This window comes from Malania oleifera, chromosome 3 (assembly GCF_029873635.1).
Source record: "Malania oleifera isolate guangnan ecotype guangnan chromosome 3, ASM2987363v1, whole genome shotgun sequence".
NCBI lineage: Eukaryota > Viridiplantae > Streptophyta > Magnoliopsida > Santalales > Ximeniaceae > Malania > Malania oleifera.
Window position 1 is genome coordinate 86250826 of NC_080419.1, and position 15594 is coordinate 86266419.

Here is a 15594-nt window from a genome sequence, read left to right on the forward strand (position 1 = left end):
ATAATAACCACATGAGAGGTGGCAAGGGCGGATTCGGACGTGCCTGTGAGTCTGTGACCCGGGTAGGCATCTCGGGTTCTATTCTTGCTTCGCTAAGCAAATCTTGATTTACCTCCCTGCAACGTCTTAGGGTAGAAACTCTGGGGCGTGAGATTAGTCTCCGCTATGGTGCATCCCAGGGCTTGCTCTGGTAGATGTCAGCGAAGGACACCCAATGTTAAGGAATAGCTACAAAAAAATTCATAACTAGCATCATAACAATTAAAAATTCCTTGAAATCGCTTATGGAAGCTCTCAGCGGAGGCAGAAGGGGGCATTTTATTTTGTATAATAATTTTTTTGACAACGAAAATTTTATACAATCGACGTACAATTGAGGTTTGAAGATCGCACAAAGCTTAAAAAAAAAATTCTCAATCCACCACATATTTCAGCGCTACGATAAGTGTTAAAATTTCATGAAAACATCTACATTCTCAACGGCAGCACTCAGCCACCAACGACGGCGACTGCACTCTATTCGCCGCCCGCGGAGGCGACGGTGGCAACCTAGCCGCAAAATTCCGGAGCGGCAACTCGTAAGTCCGGTCTTCCTCCGTCCCCTCGTCGAAGTTGAGCGCGTAACTGAGCGGATCGTAGCTGAAGTCGGAGGAATGCCGGCGCGACCTGCCCGCTCGTCGCGCAAGAATATTCCGGCTCTTTCCCCGGAACTCCGGCGACCACCGCAACGTCCGCGGCTTGTCCAACGCCGCCGACGTGCCCATCGTTTCCTGGTGGCCGCCGAAGCAGCAGCCGGCGAGACAGATCGATGACTTGAGCTTCTGCCTCAGCAACGATGACGATAACCGTTCTTCTTCCATGGCTAAGAGAGAGAGAGTGTGTGGCAATGAGGAGGAAGGGGTGCCCGCGAGGGGTTATAAATAAACGAGCGGATTAGGGTGCGACGGACAAGAGCGGGGGTTCCGGTTACTATGAGCTGGACAAAGCGAAGAAAACCGCAGGACGCGCGCGGATCAGTCTTTCGTTGTCGCATCAGCGGCAGCGCGTTGCGGAAAACGGGGGTATTTTTAGAAATTCATACACAAGAATAGAATTAAAGTCGTTTTTCCTCTTAACAAAAAATAAAGAAAGAGCAAAGAAACGTACCATCTAAAAAGGGCTAGAAAAGAAACGGCTCCGGTTTGACCGTTGCCTTCGCATTTACACTGCACATTAAACGGAGCAGCCTACTGTAAAAGGCGTTGGTACAGAAATTCCAGCAGATAAACGGAACAACCCAAAAATAAATAAATAAAGGTTGTCAATTAGTATCGAGGCGGGATGACCTAGTCAAAGGCTTCAACTTACTTCCACTGCATGTTATTGAAATCATATTTTAATAACTAGCCATAACTTAAATTAAAATTTTAATTTGTATGATAAGTAATTTTATATGACATTGAAGTCTATTGATTAATATAAAAATTTATACATCATATTCATTAATTTGTGTTTTTAGCACAACATTAAGAAATTTGGATTTGGATATTGAAATACTAACCATACATACATACATACATACATACATATATATATATATATATATATATATAATCATGAGAATTGGTGTTTGAGAGTATAGATTTCAGTCATTAGAATTAGATTTGTGTATTTGTGAAATATTTAATATAAATTTTCAAAAGTTCAATCTAACTTTTGAAATTCATGCTCCCTAATGTAAGGTTTGGTCATGCTTATGATCTTGTATACGGATTTGTATTTAAATTTGTGATATTTTAAATGAAATTTAGTATATGCACGCACATACACATTTTAAGTTTTATTTTCTAATTTTTGAATTGCGCTTTATGTTTTATACATGTGCTAGCAAAGATGTGGTGCTATCTATTGGCTTTTTTAAGTTTCATTCCTTTTTTATAATAACAAATCAAGACATCTAATTGTGTTACTAAGTGTGTACACAGGTATTAAGACATTAAGTACAATAACAGATGCAAATTGGAAAGTCATGAAGCGTATAAGACGATGTTATTTGGCTATAAACATGAACCTTATTAAGACCAAGTTTGAAGACTATGGCAATGATTATAAAACACATGAAGTCTAAGTTTGAAGAATAAAAGAATTTATGTCATGTATTTTGCAAATAGGACATTAGATACTTTTAAATATCTTGGAAAGTATTTTTATAAAGTCAAAAGTAATTTCAAAAGGCTAAAATCATTTTTCGAATGAAAAACTCCACAAAAAGATTCTTCAAATCTCCTTCTTTTTTTCTACAACCGCATTGATGAGAAATTTTCTCAATCTATATTTTCTTATATTGAAAAGTCTTCAACACGAAAGTATGTGGGATGTTTTTTAACTTTCTATAGATACCTAGATCACTCTATTTGGAGTTCTCTAGTAAAAGTTATACTTCAAATACTAAAGGATGTTCGTAGCTGAAATTTCCTAAAAACTCAGACTACCAAACCAATAATTCGAGCAACCAAACTAGGCCATTTGGGCGATCGAGTCTCAATTCGGTAGATTGAAAATCGTTAAAAAGCGCCTCAACGACCATAAAACGGCTAGTTTTCAAAATAATTAGTTAATTTCAAAGCACAACGTCCATAAAACGGCTAGTAGACCACATTGCCTATAAATGCAATTCTAACTTGTTTTACTAAGAAGAAAAGAGATATATACATCCATTTTACACATCCAAGTTTTTTTGTCTTAATTGAAAATCCTTTTCAAGTACTTTGCGTTTCTAGTTCATTTTTTTAAGTGCACATTTTACTCTTTTGCTCATAAATCTTTCTTGAAATTCATTCATTTTACTCTTTTACTCTTTTTACTCTATTCATTCATTGAATAGAGACATTCTAGTTACTCCTTAAGTTTCATTCACAATCTTTTGAGAGTGTATTAGTGTTGTATTTTCATTGTACTTATTTGGTCATTCGAAGAGCATTCTTTGTACATCATTTTTGTTGATTCCACTTGTAAAGGCATCTTCGCCTATTGAATGAGAGAGGTAACTTCACCTATTGAAAGGAGAGAGGTGACTCGATCTAGTGGAGTGGGGTGTTCCACCCAAGCAAATGAGAGAGATAACTTCACCTACATAAAGAAAAGAGGCGACTCCACCTATTGAAGGAGTTTTTTAAAAGACATCTCTGCCTACTAAAAGAGAGAGGTTTCTCTGCCTATTGAAGGAGTGCATAGTGGAATCCTCAAGTGGGTTACTTGAGGCAAAGACATAGGCAAGGATTGCCAAACCTTGTAAAAATGCGTGTTTTATTCTCTTTTACAAAATCTCTTTAAATTAAGCACATTTATATTTGTTCATATTTGTTGTGATTGTCAATTGCACTTGCTCATCTAGATCACGTGCTTAAGTTGTTATTAAAATTATCTAAAACATTAGCTTAAATTTGTAAACACCCAATTCATCCCCTCTCTTGGGACTAAATCTTTTCTAACAATTGGTATCAGAGTTCGATTATAATAACTTTAACCGTTTTTAGTATAAAGATCGCATGACATATATTGGTGTATCTCCATTTTGTGATGGTCAATCCTTTACGAAGCCTCCAATGTTTTGTGGTGTAAATTACATCTCTTGGAAACAAAAAATGAGCATTTTTATCCAAACAATGGATTAGAGGGCTTAGAAAGTGATTGGTCAAGGGAACTATGTTCCTATGAAAATTGTTAATAATAAAGAGTTTCCCAAACTAGAAAATGAGTTGGATGATAACGACATTACATTAATGCAAATCAATTTTAGTGTTATGAACATATTGTATTGTGCTTTAGATACTAATAAATTTAATAGGATCATGACTTGTCAAAGCGCTAAGGAAATTTGGGAAGAACTACAAAATACATATGAAGGAACCGAAGAAGAGAAGGCCACCACTTGGGATGATTTAGACTCAAGTGATCAAGAGAAAACAACTTATTGCTTGATGGCATTAAACGATGAAGAGGTGCACACATGATTAATTATATGATAATTCTTGTGATGAAAGCATGTCTCCTTACAAAGAACTACAAATAGAATTATTTAAGGTTCACAAGATTTTAGTTAAAATGTCTAAAAAGAACACAATTTTGAAAAATGAGAATGAAAAGTTGGCAAAGGAATTAGTAGATTTAAAAAAAGCTCATGCCGATCATAAAAAGGAAGATGATTTAAAAATCACTAGCTTAGAGAGAAAGGTGGAAGAATATACTCGAATAATCTCCAAATTAACAAGTGAAAAAGATAAGTCCAATAAATCCTTAGGAGTTAAAAGAAAAAAAAAATTCAAAAAGGATTCCTCTTCTAAATCCTATGATCATAACTATTTTTATAAAAATAGGATTAACAAACCAAATCCCTCAAACAAACATGTTTATGCTGTGTGAATTTAAATGTAATCCCAAGAGGGGGGATGAATTGAGTATTTTAAAATCTAGGTCTCTTAAGTCCTAATTTTGAAAAACTTACAACCACATACGTATAAGTTAGATGACAAGCAGTTCAATATTTCTCAACTTATCAATTTAATGTGTGATTCTATCAAGCAAACTGAATTACCCAATTACATAACATACACAACAAACAGATAATCAAGTGCAGGCAGAAATTAAAAGAGTTAAGGGAAAGAGAGATGCAAATACGGTTTTTACGACGTTCAGTCAACCCAGTTTACGTCCTCACGAATTACACTATAGTGCTCTTTAACTTGGGACGGAGTTTCCCATTACAATCTGTTGCTTACAAGAGATGTAACTTCTTCCTTCCCGGTTCACAACCCGAACTGCCGATACAATAGGCAAATAAGATTCCTAAACACTTAGATGCTTCTCACAAGCTAATGAGTACTATAAAATCTAAACACACACAGGATATAATTTGAATCTCAATGGAGTGTATGTGATGTGTTTAATAAAATCTTTTGCAATAACAAATGTATGATCTTTGTATAAAAATCTATATGTTATGTGCTCCAAAGATCTAGACCAAATATATGATCTTTGTATATAGAAATATATATATATATATATATATATATATATATATTATAAGTTAGCTTCAAATATCGGAACCAAATGTATGTATATAGACAATAATTGTGCTCCAAAGATCTAAACCCTATTCACTATTTCTCCAGAAAAGATTCCTCAAAACTATATATTTTAGAGATTTTAGGGCTTCCTCTCAAATAGTTTTTTGCAATAATAAAATAAGATCAAATCTTTGAATAAATTATAAACGTTAATGCTTTCAAAGATTTAAGCTTTAACAAAAACTATTTTCCAAAAATAATTTTCAAGTAATAGATAGATGAAGAACAAGAGTTTTTCTTCTTAATAAAATATTAGATATAAGAAAATAAGAGATGAAAAACTTTTGATATAAAGATTGAATGCGCAGAGAAACTACTTATGTATTAAGCCTCAATACCCAAGGATTGCTTGCAAGATGTGTATATGAATGCCCTTTGAAGACTGATGTGAATGCTTGGGAATGCAGGTAAAAATTTACCAATAAGTTCAAAACTCTCAAGAAGTATGCAAAAAATGATGATCTAAGGTTTAAAATTTTTATTTATAAGTGTTCTCACCATCTGGAAGATTTCAAGTTGTTGGATCATTTAAAATAATGAATTTCCGTTTGTGACTGTGTTGGAGCGTCGTTCTGCGTGACGTACTTGTCGACGAGTGGATACATTCTTTGACAAGTGTTCAACACTCGTTCAGCGACGAAACCAAGGGATTAGTCGACAGGTGGACTGTCTAAGATTTTTGAGCTCTCGGTATTTTCTCGTCGACGAGAGCAGAGCATTCGATGACAAGTGGCCTTCAATCATTCGTCCAAGAGACCAGGGGAATCGTCGACGAACTACCTGTTGTTCAGCCTGATCCAACTTAAGTTAATGCATATGAATATGTCATGAAAACATGCATCCTAAGGTCAATCTATATGTTATTTTGAGCTTCTAATTATATCATATGAGCTATGCAAATACAATCAAATTGTTGACTTTTTGAGTCCGATCTCTAGTTTTGATTATTATAAACGGCATATTACTAATGTGTGTGCCTAGTACTTGAACAGATCATTAATTCAATGCACACACATGATAAAGGATTGATGGAAGCCTGAAAGTCTTAAAAATCAGAATCCTGGCATATTCAATGAGAAAATGAAGGGCAAAAGAAGAAGACCTGCTTATGCTTCAGTTGTAAATGCTTTTATTATATTTGGGTCTGTAATAATTTATATCGGTCTGTAATAATCTCTGCATGTCATGCATGTAAGTTATTGTAAGCTCAACATGACCGTAGATTGACCATAGGGTCCGAATGACCTTAGGGCACCCTTTGGTCGATCGAAGGTCGATCGACACTGGATTTTTAGGACCATTTCAAAATGACCCTAGAAAGACCTTAAGTCCCAGCACATGCACAAAATAGTCCCCATAATCACTTTTAATATCAGGGAAATAAATTGAAGTGTAAATGGACTTAAAATGAAAATCCTGTAAGAGGTCGGGCGACCGAACCTGTGGTGTTCAAAAGACCTCGGGCGCCCGAACCGCTAGAAAGACACTGGGTTGACCTGATTTCAAGTGACCAAACCACAAATAAGCGTATTATCTCTGGGCAACCGAACCCTTAAAAGGGAACTTTTTGCCAACTCAGGCCATCGAAGGTTTTAGTTCAAAATAGGCCCCCGGCGATCGAACACTTGAGTTCGGTTAACCGAACTTAGCTTTGGGCACCCGAATCGTGGACAAAAACATTCTGACTTTTGTTTAGCCAACTGAGCTTGAATTCGGGCACCTGAACCATTAAAAATGGCTTTTTGAGCTGAGTCTATTCGGGAAATCAAACTAAAGTTCAGCCACCCGAAACTTCTCAAGTTGCAAATTATTTACCAAGGTTAAAATGCTTTAAACAAGGTTAATTTTTCTAAGGTATTTTAAAACATTCATAATAATATCCTACATGTCCTAAACAGTTATATTTTGGCCTTTTTCTATATATAGGGCCTCATATGGGTGGATTAGCAAGAAGATTGAGAAAATTATTAGCAAAAATCCTCTCTATTTCAAAATCCTATTTTACCCAAATACTCTCGTTATCTTCATTCCCTTGATATATCTTAGTATTGTGAGAGTTTATTGATTGTCTTAGTGTTTATTAGATATTACTAATACTCCCTTTGCTCTGGTTTATTAATGATATTGATTTTGGGGAGTATAGTTAAGTTTATCCGATAGATTTGAATATTGTAAATCTTGTGTTCGGATAAACTAACAAGCTTAAGGATCTTTGCATTGTCATTGCAAGATTCCTATAGCTTTGATTTTGTTGTGCAAATATTTTTCCAAGCTATAGTATTTTCAAACTACTCGTGTACTTATTTCATTGAAGGAAAATATTTTGAGTTAGTTTGAATATTTGATTAGCATATGTGAAACTCTGATTTGTTATTGAAATTTGATACAACTTGTTTCAAAGATATAGCTTGATTAGAACACTCTTGAACATACTTGTTATCACATCTTGTTGAGTGTTGCTTGCACAAAGATACACATCATTGAGCTTACATGTAAGAACCTGAACTGTGGTATAAGAATTTAATATTTGAAAGAAGGATAAAGTGGTAATTTGGGCAAGCTTCATTGACGAAGATAGAGTTCGTCGACGAAGCTAGAGTTTGTCGATGAAGTCCCTTCTGTTTTCGGCGACGAAATTCAGTGTTTCTTCGATGAGGAGATCCCGAGGGATTTTGGAAAAAATCTAGAACCTCGGCTCGTCGACGAGGAAAGATGAGCCCACCATCTCGTTAACGAAGGTAATGGTGGACTCGTCGACGAGAACACCAATTCGTCGACGAATCCACCCGACTCAAAGGGCTATAAATACTAGTTTCCATTACTTTGGAGCTAAGTAATCTCAAAATATCCTCTCTCTCTCTCTCTCTCTTGATTTTTTCGTCGTTCGTCGCCTGATTCATAAATCCAACGTTATTGCGAGGATCATTGAAGGATTCTTTACGTTTCTAGCAGATCGAAATTTCGTTTTGAGCGATTTCGGGTTTTGGGCTAAAATTGAGATAAGACTCGATTTTCGTTTCAGATTTAGAATAAGTGTGGTAGTACGAATTGTAAGCATGTATTGTGCTGTGGTTTATAGGTTTTGGAGTCTCGGTTCGTAGTTTTGGGGACCGTAGAGTTCGTAGTTGGAATTTAGGTTAAGGTAAGGAGATTCAATTTATATCAGTTTATTTTCGAAAGCAGGATCGGTAAGCTTGTAGGCTATGATCGTATGTATGTTTTGGTAACTTATTTGGAGAAATCTATCAGGTAAAATACGGGATTTTTGGGTTACAATTTTCGAAAAAATTTAGGGATTTCGGATATCATCTCTGCTTTGTTTGGAAAACTGTTTGTTTTGTTTAAACTGTATTATTGAGATGACTGTTATCCATAATTATATAAACTGTATACTTGAATTGGAAAACGATATGATTTGCCGTAAACCAAATAAGTACGGTATGTATGGTTGTATGTAATTGTTCCAAGTATTTTGTAAAATAGTTATGTGGCGGCTAATTACCGTATGCTGATATGTATATGAGTGTGAGCTCTAAAATGATTCCAAGTTTTGTGAAATCGGCTAGTGGCAGCTAATTATCGTACGCCGAAACAGCTATGTGGCGGTTAATTACTGTACGCTAAGCCATGTACCGGTGTGAAAACCATAAGTGAGAGTGTCCGACTCTATATCCGAAGGTGTGAAATATTACTACGTATCCCAACTGGTCACCAAGGGGTGTGAACTACACTGTATTGACAATGTAATCACTGTGAAGTTTCGGGTTTCATGGAGTAGTTGCGTGTTGGCAATGTAATCGTTGTGAAACTTCGAATTCATAGAGTAGTTGCGTACTAGTGTGAGCTACATTGTATTGGTAATGTAATCATTATGAAGCTTCGAGTTTCATAGCGTAGTTGCGTATTAGTGTGACGACACTGACCGTATGTTTTGGGTATCGTATGTACTGGAATGCATTTGTGAAAATACTAGAACTGTATGAAACTGTATGGAAATGTTTTCGAATTGTATCGTATTGTATAGTGTTATGTTTTGCGTAAAATAACACTGGTATGCCACACACTAATATAACCTGCTTTCTTCCTTACTGAAAGGTGTCTCACCCCGAATCTACATACAATGTTTTCAAGTCCATCAGGTAGCCGTATTTAGCATCCTAGCAATCGGAAGCGGGGGTGTCATTAGGTGCTGTTAGTACCTGATTAGGTACGAGATTTTGTAACTGGGTTGTCGTGATGGTTTTGTAGACACCTGAAGTATGTACGGTATTTATGGGATTGTATACCTTAGTATTGTATGGGTACGTGTATCCTAGCTTTGTACAAACTCTGGTATGGTATGTTATATAGATAGATGAAGCATTTTCCGCTGCGTAACTGAAGAGTATGGATGTATATGTGTATGTGTATAGGGCATTCGTGTACCCCATGGGGTTGGACCCTCTTATTGTATTGTATCATGTATGTTTGAATTGATACAGAGACAGGTTAGGTTACAATATTCATACTTAGGACCCATTTGCTGGTTCGAGGCGTGACATTACATAACCTGTATTATTGATGTGCATTGATTGATTTGAATTGGTACATATTTGCTTATCGGAGAAACATTATATTGTACACATCTTGTATTGTAATTTGGTTGTATTCCAAGCGTAGCTTGAGGGGGTGGTAATCCAGCCCGTAAGGATTGTTAGGGCCTTCTCTGCCCCACAAAGGAAATTTGTAAAGGTTGAAGTCAACCCTATGCTAATTAACTTAGTTGTATTAGGTGTCGTTCCACCTGTTAAGGAAGCTTATAGTGTAATCCTTGTGCGAGAATGCCAAGAAGGGGACGTAGGTAGGATTGGCCAAACCCTGATATCATATTCAGTGTCACTTTTACATTTCCTGCATTATATTCTGCCTTATGCTTGATTTAATTTTCCTGCTGAATACACTGCATATTTGATTGACACGACATTGTATCTGGTTGAGATATACTAAAATTATGGTGCATGTACTGAAAATTATTTAATATATCGTATCTACAATTTTATATATACATAGACAGACCCTAGGTTGCGTATTACTGTTGTTAGACTGGTTAACCTAGAGTCAATAATCTCCTCATTTTTTATGATGACAAATACACAAGTAACAATAGGATAAGCCAAACAAGGCTCCCTCTAAGATAATGCATGAATTATAATATGGCAATGTAATCCAGACATGTTGTAGAATATGACATATGATATATCTCTCTCCCCTTTGATCTCAAAATTTTTTTTTTTTTGCTCTAATAAATATTTTCTCCCCTTTTTGACATCAATCAAAAAGTTATACAAAAAAAATATACGAATTTGAATATCTCTCCCCTTTGTTAAAAAAATTTATCTCTCCCCAATTCTAAAATTATAGTTATTTTGCTTTTCATTCAACATTTATATAGATAGGCAAACAATTCAAGTCATGATATGCCAAATGTGGCATGTGTGTATCAACATATATCAGATATCCATTGAAGATTTAACATGCAATTCTCTATAGACAACAATTACTTAATTTTGAAATTAAATTGCTCCCCTTAGTTATGTATTCTAATATATCTCTAGACAATTTCTCCATTATGCATCAGGCCTAATTCACGTCTTATTTGGATAAACCTATTCTTCGTAAGTGGTTTCGTTAATATGTTAGCCCATTGTTCATCTGTGCACACAAACTCAAGTTCCACATCCCCTTTTTGCACATGGTCACAAAGAAAGTGATGTCTAACTTCTATGTACTTAGTTTGTGAATGTGATATAAGATTCTTTGAGATATTTATTGCACTAGTATTGTCACACTTTATAGGAACATATTCATAGTGTAATCCATAGTCCATTAGTTGTTGCTCCATGTATAGCATTTGAGCACAACAACTTCCAGCCGCTATGTATTCAGCCTCAGCTGTGGACAATGCAAATGAGTTTTGTTTCTTGGAAAACCAAGAAACTAAGGATTGTCTTAAAAAGTGACAAGTGTCGCTCGTGCTTTTTCTATCTACTTTACTACCGGCAAAGTCAACATCAGAATAATTGACAATCTCAAGAGAAGTGTACTTAGGATACCATAATCCAAGTTAAATAGTTCCAATAAGGTATCTAAGTATCTTTTTAACTACTAATAGATGTGACTCTTTAGGTGCAACCTGAAATCTTGCGCACAAGCATACGCTAAACATAATATCAAGCCTACTAGCAGTAAGGTATAACAGGCTACCAGTCATTCTCCGATAGTGCTTAACATCCACCGGTATACCTTGCTCATCTTTATCTAATTTTGTAGAAAAGCTCATAGGTGCTCCTAAAATTTTACCATCTTACATGTTAAACCTTTTGAGCAAGTCTCTAATGTACTTTGATTGATTTATAAAAATCACATGTTTTGCCTATTTGATCTAAAGTCCGAACACGTACTCTGCTTATGCAACGGGTGGCGAGAAGGCTGGAGTCAATGGACGGTTGGAGGAAGCTGCTTGACCTCCTCATAGAGGTGGGGCCTATCGAGGTATAAGGATCCATCGTCCATCACCAATTACGTGGTTGTGATGCTAAAAACACTCCTAAACTGGTTGAACGTCGTGACTTGATGTCCGATCGCCTTTAGCTTCCTTTTTTCCATCGCTAGTAGGATATGTGGAGTAAATGCATTTCCTCCAAATACTGCGTTACGAGTAGCCTCTCGTTAGCTATTGAAATAATGTGCAATACGACAAAAAGTTAGTTGCACAAGGGCCGTTATTGGGAGGCTACAAGCTCCTTTCAAGATGTCGTTGAAACATTTCACAAGGTTAGTGGTCATGTTCTCATACCTTCATCCACTGTCGTGGCACTGAGTCCACATACAAGGAGGGATATGCTAAAAAAATGACTTTGCTAGTTCTCCACCCTCATCGAATATTTTTTCCATCCACTTGTCAAATTTTCTTACCTGATGCTCCCTTCCCGCTCACTCAGTCGTACACTTAAGATTGACACTCTGTACTTTTGTATTAAAGTTACTAACCACGTGTCGAAGGCAAAATCGGTGGTGGGCATGTGGTGGTTGCCAATCAGGATTATGTTGCATTGCAGCGAGAATTCTTGGATGCCGATCTAATATAAGGTAAATGTCGTCCCTATTGGTAATGGAACGAAGACAACACAAAAACCAATTTCATGTGTCCAGGCTTTTCTCTTGGACAATATCAAATGCAAGGGAAAATATTTGCCTATTTGCATCTGGGTACATCGCAATTAAGAGTTTACCCTTGTACTTATCATACAAGTGTGTCCCGTCCACACATATAACGAGAGGGCAGTGACGAAAACCCTGAATAGATGTTGCAAACGACCAAAATACAGATATAAATATTGCGGTGTTCTCGTAACCTGAAACATGAGTCCACCAGCACTTGACTACAATACTAGGATTGTATGCGCATATCGCTTCCATCCACTTTGGCAAAGTTTGATAGGACATCTCCTAATCGCCAAATACTTGGGCAATTACCTTTTGTTTGCCCAACCAGACCTTCTTATACGAGATCAAATAGTTGAAGCGATGATCTATGAACTCTTTCAATATGGCAATTGATGTCGACGCATCTCCCCTTATCATATTCACTATCTCCCTAGCAATGAGGAACGATGTGATTTGGTTATGGTCCTATGAGAGAAGTTCGTTCAAACACTTGTGTGGACCACCATATTGGGTGATTTCGAATAATTAGTGTTTCATCCGATACATTGCACGCACTCTCCATCCACAATCAAACTCCTTACACCTAGCAACCCATAACACTGGGGTAGACTGCTCAACGTGGAAGTCATGGTGGGTTCAAGTGTGATATATTCGCACTACGGCTATCAACTGATCCTTTGACCCGAATAGCATCCCCCTACTCAGCTTAGACGATTCATCCCAATGAGTCGCTCGTATAGGAAGCTCCTCTTCACGTGACAAATTTGTAGCATCTACGTCAATTTGATCGTACGTTGAAGATTCGTCCATAACTTGGGCGTTGTACGTGGTATCATTCATTTCGCTGGGGGGGGGGTGAGTTGACATCATAGGGGAACTCATTTAACCCTTCACCTGTTTCCTGCTTATACATCTCATCTTGTAAGTTAACATCGTTTGTAATGTTCATCCCCTTGTCTAACATATTGTTCGCAATGGCGAACAACGATCCTGGACCTTGTGCTAGAACTTCTTCGCAACCTTCCTGATCATTCGTGTGAAGAATAGGTCTTTCGTACGTCGGTTGCCTAAACGACGATCTTAGACATTCGTTGAAATCCACAACAGGCATCCCACCAACCTCTGCACTTGTGTATGGTTCAATACCTTCTTCTGCAGTCATATCATAATGACGTGTTTGTTGGGTATCTTCCTTTGCTTCAACCACATGCTTGGTAGACGTCCCCGTCTGCCTATCCGCGGCGACACCCATGTGAGGAATGGTTTCGACATATAATTGCGTAGTTAAATATGTTAGATCTACGTAGTGTGCATCCAACACAATGCACAAACTATAATCATCAGTTGCGGGAACAACCTCATAGAGACTGTATCATCGAACCCTCGCATAGGATATCTTGCGAACACCCGCAATGCATATTGATTTGGATCAATATGCAAATATTTGTATATCTTCAAATACAATTTATTTAATTTACACCTATGACTAATTCAAATTCGTCGAATCGGTTTAGTACTATAACTAACTCCTTCTACTTTGGTAATAATTTCCCCCTATATACAACAACACCGTCATCGGAACACTGCTTGAACTTCTGCCATTTAAATCGACCCTCAAGAAATAGAAAAGACCTACGAAAAACAAAACTGCATCTATAAGCGCATGACATAACAACTCTTTTCATTCATGGTAAACTAATAAACTATAATTATGAATCCATTAATTATGCAGTAATCCTTTGAAATAAAGTCTAGCATGCAGCATTTGTTAATCATTCGACACATGGTTTATACACTTTGAATATTTTGGGTGGAAAAAAAATTATAAAAATTTTGACAGTATGCCGTCTATAAATAGAACATTTTACCATTCTGCATAGCATGGTCTCTACTAGTATTTAATTAAAAGACATCATTTTTTTTTTAATTTCTTAGTCACCATCTAATTTGTTTAAAATGGAGCATAATAATTTTTCTCCAAGAATAATTATATTTATTTTCAAATGAAATTCTTTTAATTGGTGTAGTAAACATGTTATAACTCCTAATGAAAGAAAGGTAAAAAGATTAGAATTCATAAATATTATTTGTAAATAATTGGTAATAATTTGCTTATAATATTTTACAGTACTATAAACATGTAACAAATGAACTGATTATATCTAAGTTTACTACTATTAGTTTACTAACTTTATTACAAATAAATGACACATGATATTTCTTGGTGGGCAATCATGAAAACATGAAACAAATTTATAACCTTTCCTTAGATTATTAATTATCGTGCTATCTTTCAAAATTTTCATCATGACCACAAAGGTACCACTATTAAACCTTAACAAAGGAAAAGCCTGTACTAATTAAAATATGATTTCAACAATGAAAAATGCATAATAATATAAACATAATTATAAATAGAAATGTTCATACTTAATAATAATATTTTAAAGCTCCCTCTTGATTCTTCCATATTAATATTATTGCACAGATAGTCTACATATGCATGAAATAAATGACAGGAAATACACATGAAATACATGGCATGAAATACAATATCAAATTCAAGGAAATATCAATATCAAACACAATATTTTAAAGCTCCCTCTTGATTCTTCCATTCAGCAAGATTTGCCACGCGTCCAACCCTGCATCATTGTCCCAAGCAAGTCTCGCTGCTTGGTCCTCGTTGGACCAAGCAACGATCTTACGTGAGCGTCATTCTGGAAATATTTTTCTCGAATATGGTATTATTTAATATATTATTTTAAAATAATAATAAAATAGAAAAAAACTCATTGACCTCCCTCAATGTTTGATAAAAAAAAAAAAACATTTCCTAAAATTTTAAAAATTTCAAGAACTTTCTATAAGATTTGTAAAAAAAATAAAAATAAATAAATCTTTCCTCATATTTTGTAAAAGGAAAAGTTTTTTTTTAGAGAATGTCTGTCTCTTTTTGACAAATTTTATGGAAGGTTTCTATTTTTTATACCAAAGAAGGGCGTATTTTTGCCCTTTATTTTATTTTATTTTTATTTTCCTTTTAAATGTCATTTGAATGTTTTTAGAGAAAAATATATTTCCTTAAAAAATTGTCTTTATATATATATTTTTTGCATATGATAATTTTTTTTGTATGTTTAAAATTATCTAGGTATTTTTTTCTCTTTTTTTTTTTACTTTTAAAAAAATTATTTCATTTTTATAATTTTGTGAAATAATAATATAATTATTATATCATATTGATGTCATTTGGATCAATTAACCGGCCCGACCGGTCGAA

At 35.5% G+C, this 15594-nt stretch overlaps 1 protein-coding gene across 1 annotated transcript; it reads right to left on the minus strand.

Moving 5' to 3' along the window:
* Positions 1-476: 476 nt before the first annotated feature.
* LOC131151407 (uncharacterized) lies at positions 477-860 on the minus strand. The gene has a single exon (XM_058102651.1). The coding sequence runs from the start codon at positions 858-860 to the stop codon at positions 477-479; it is 384 nt and encodes a 127-aa protein (XP_057958634.1).
* Between the last annotated feature and the right edge of the window lie 14734 nt (positions 861-15594).

Coding starts and splice junctions, on each gene's coding strand:
- LOC131151407 (XM_058102651.1), bottom strand. CDS start 860: ATGGAAGAAGAACGGTTATCGTCATCGTTGCTGAGGCAGAAGCTCAAG.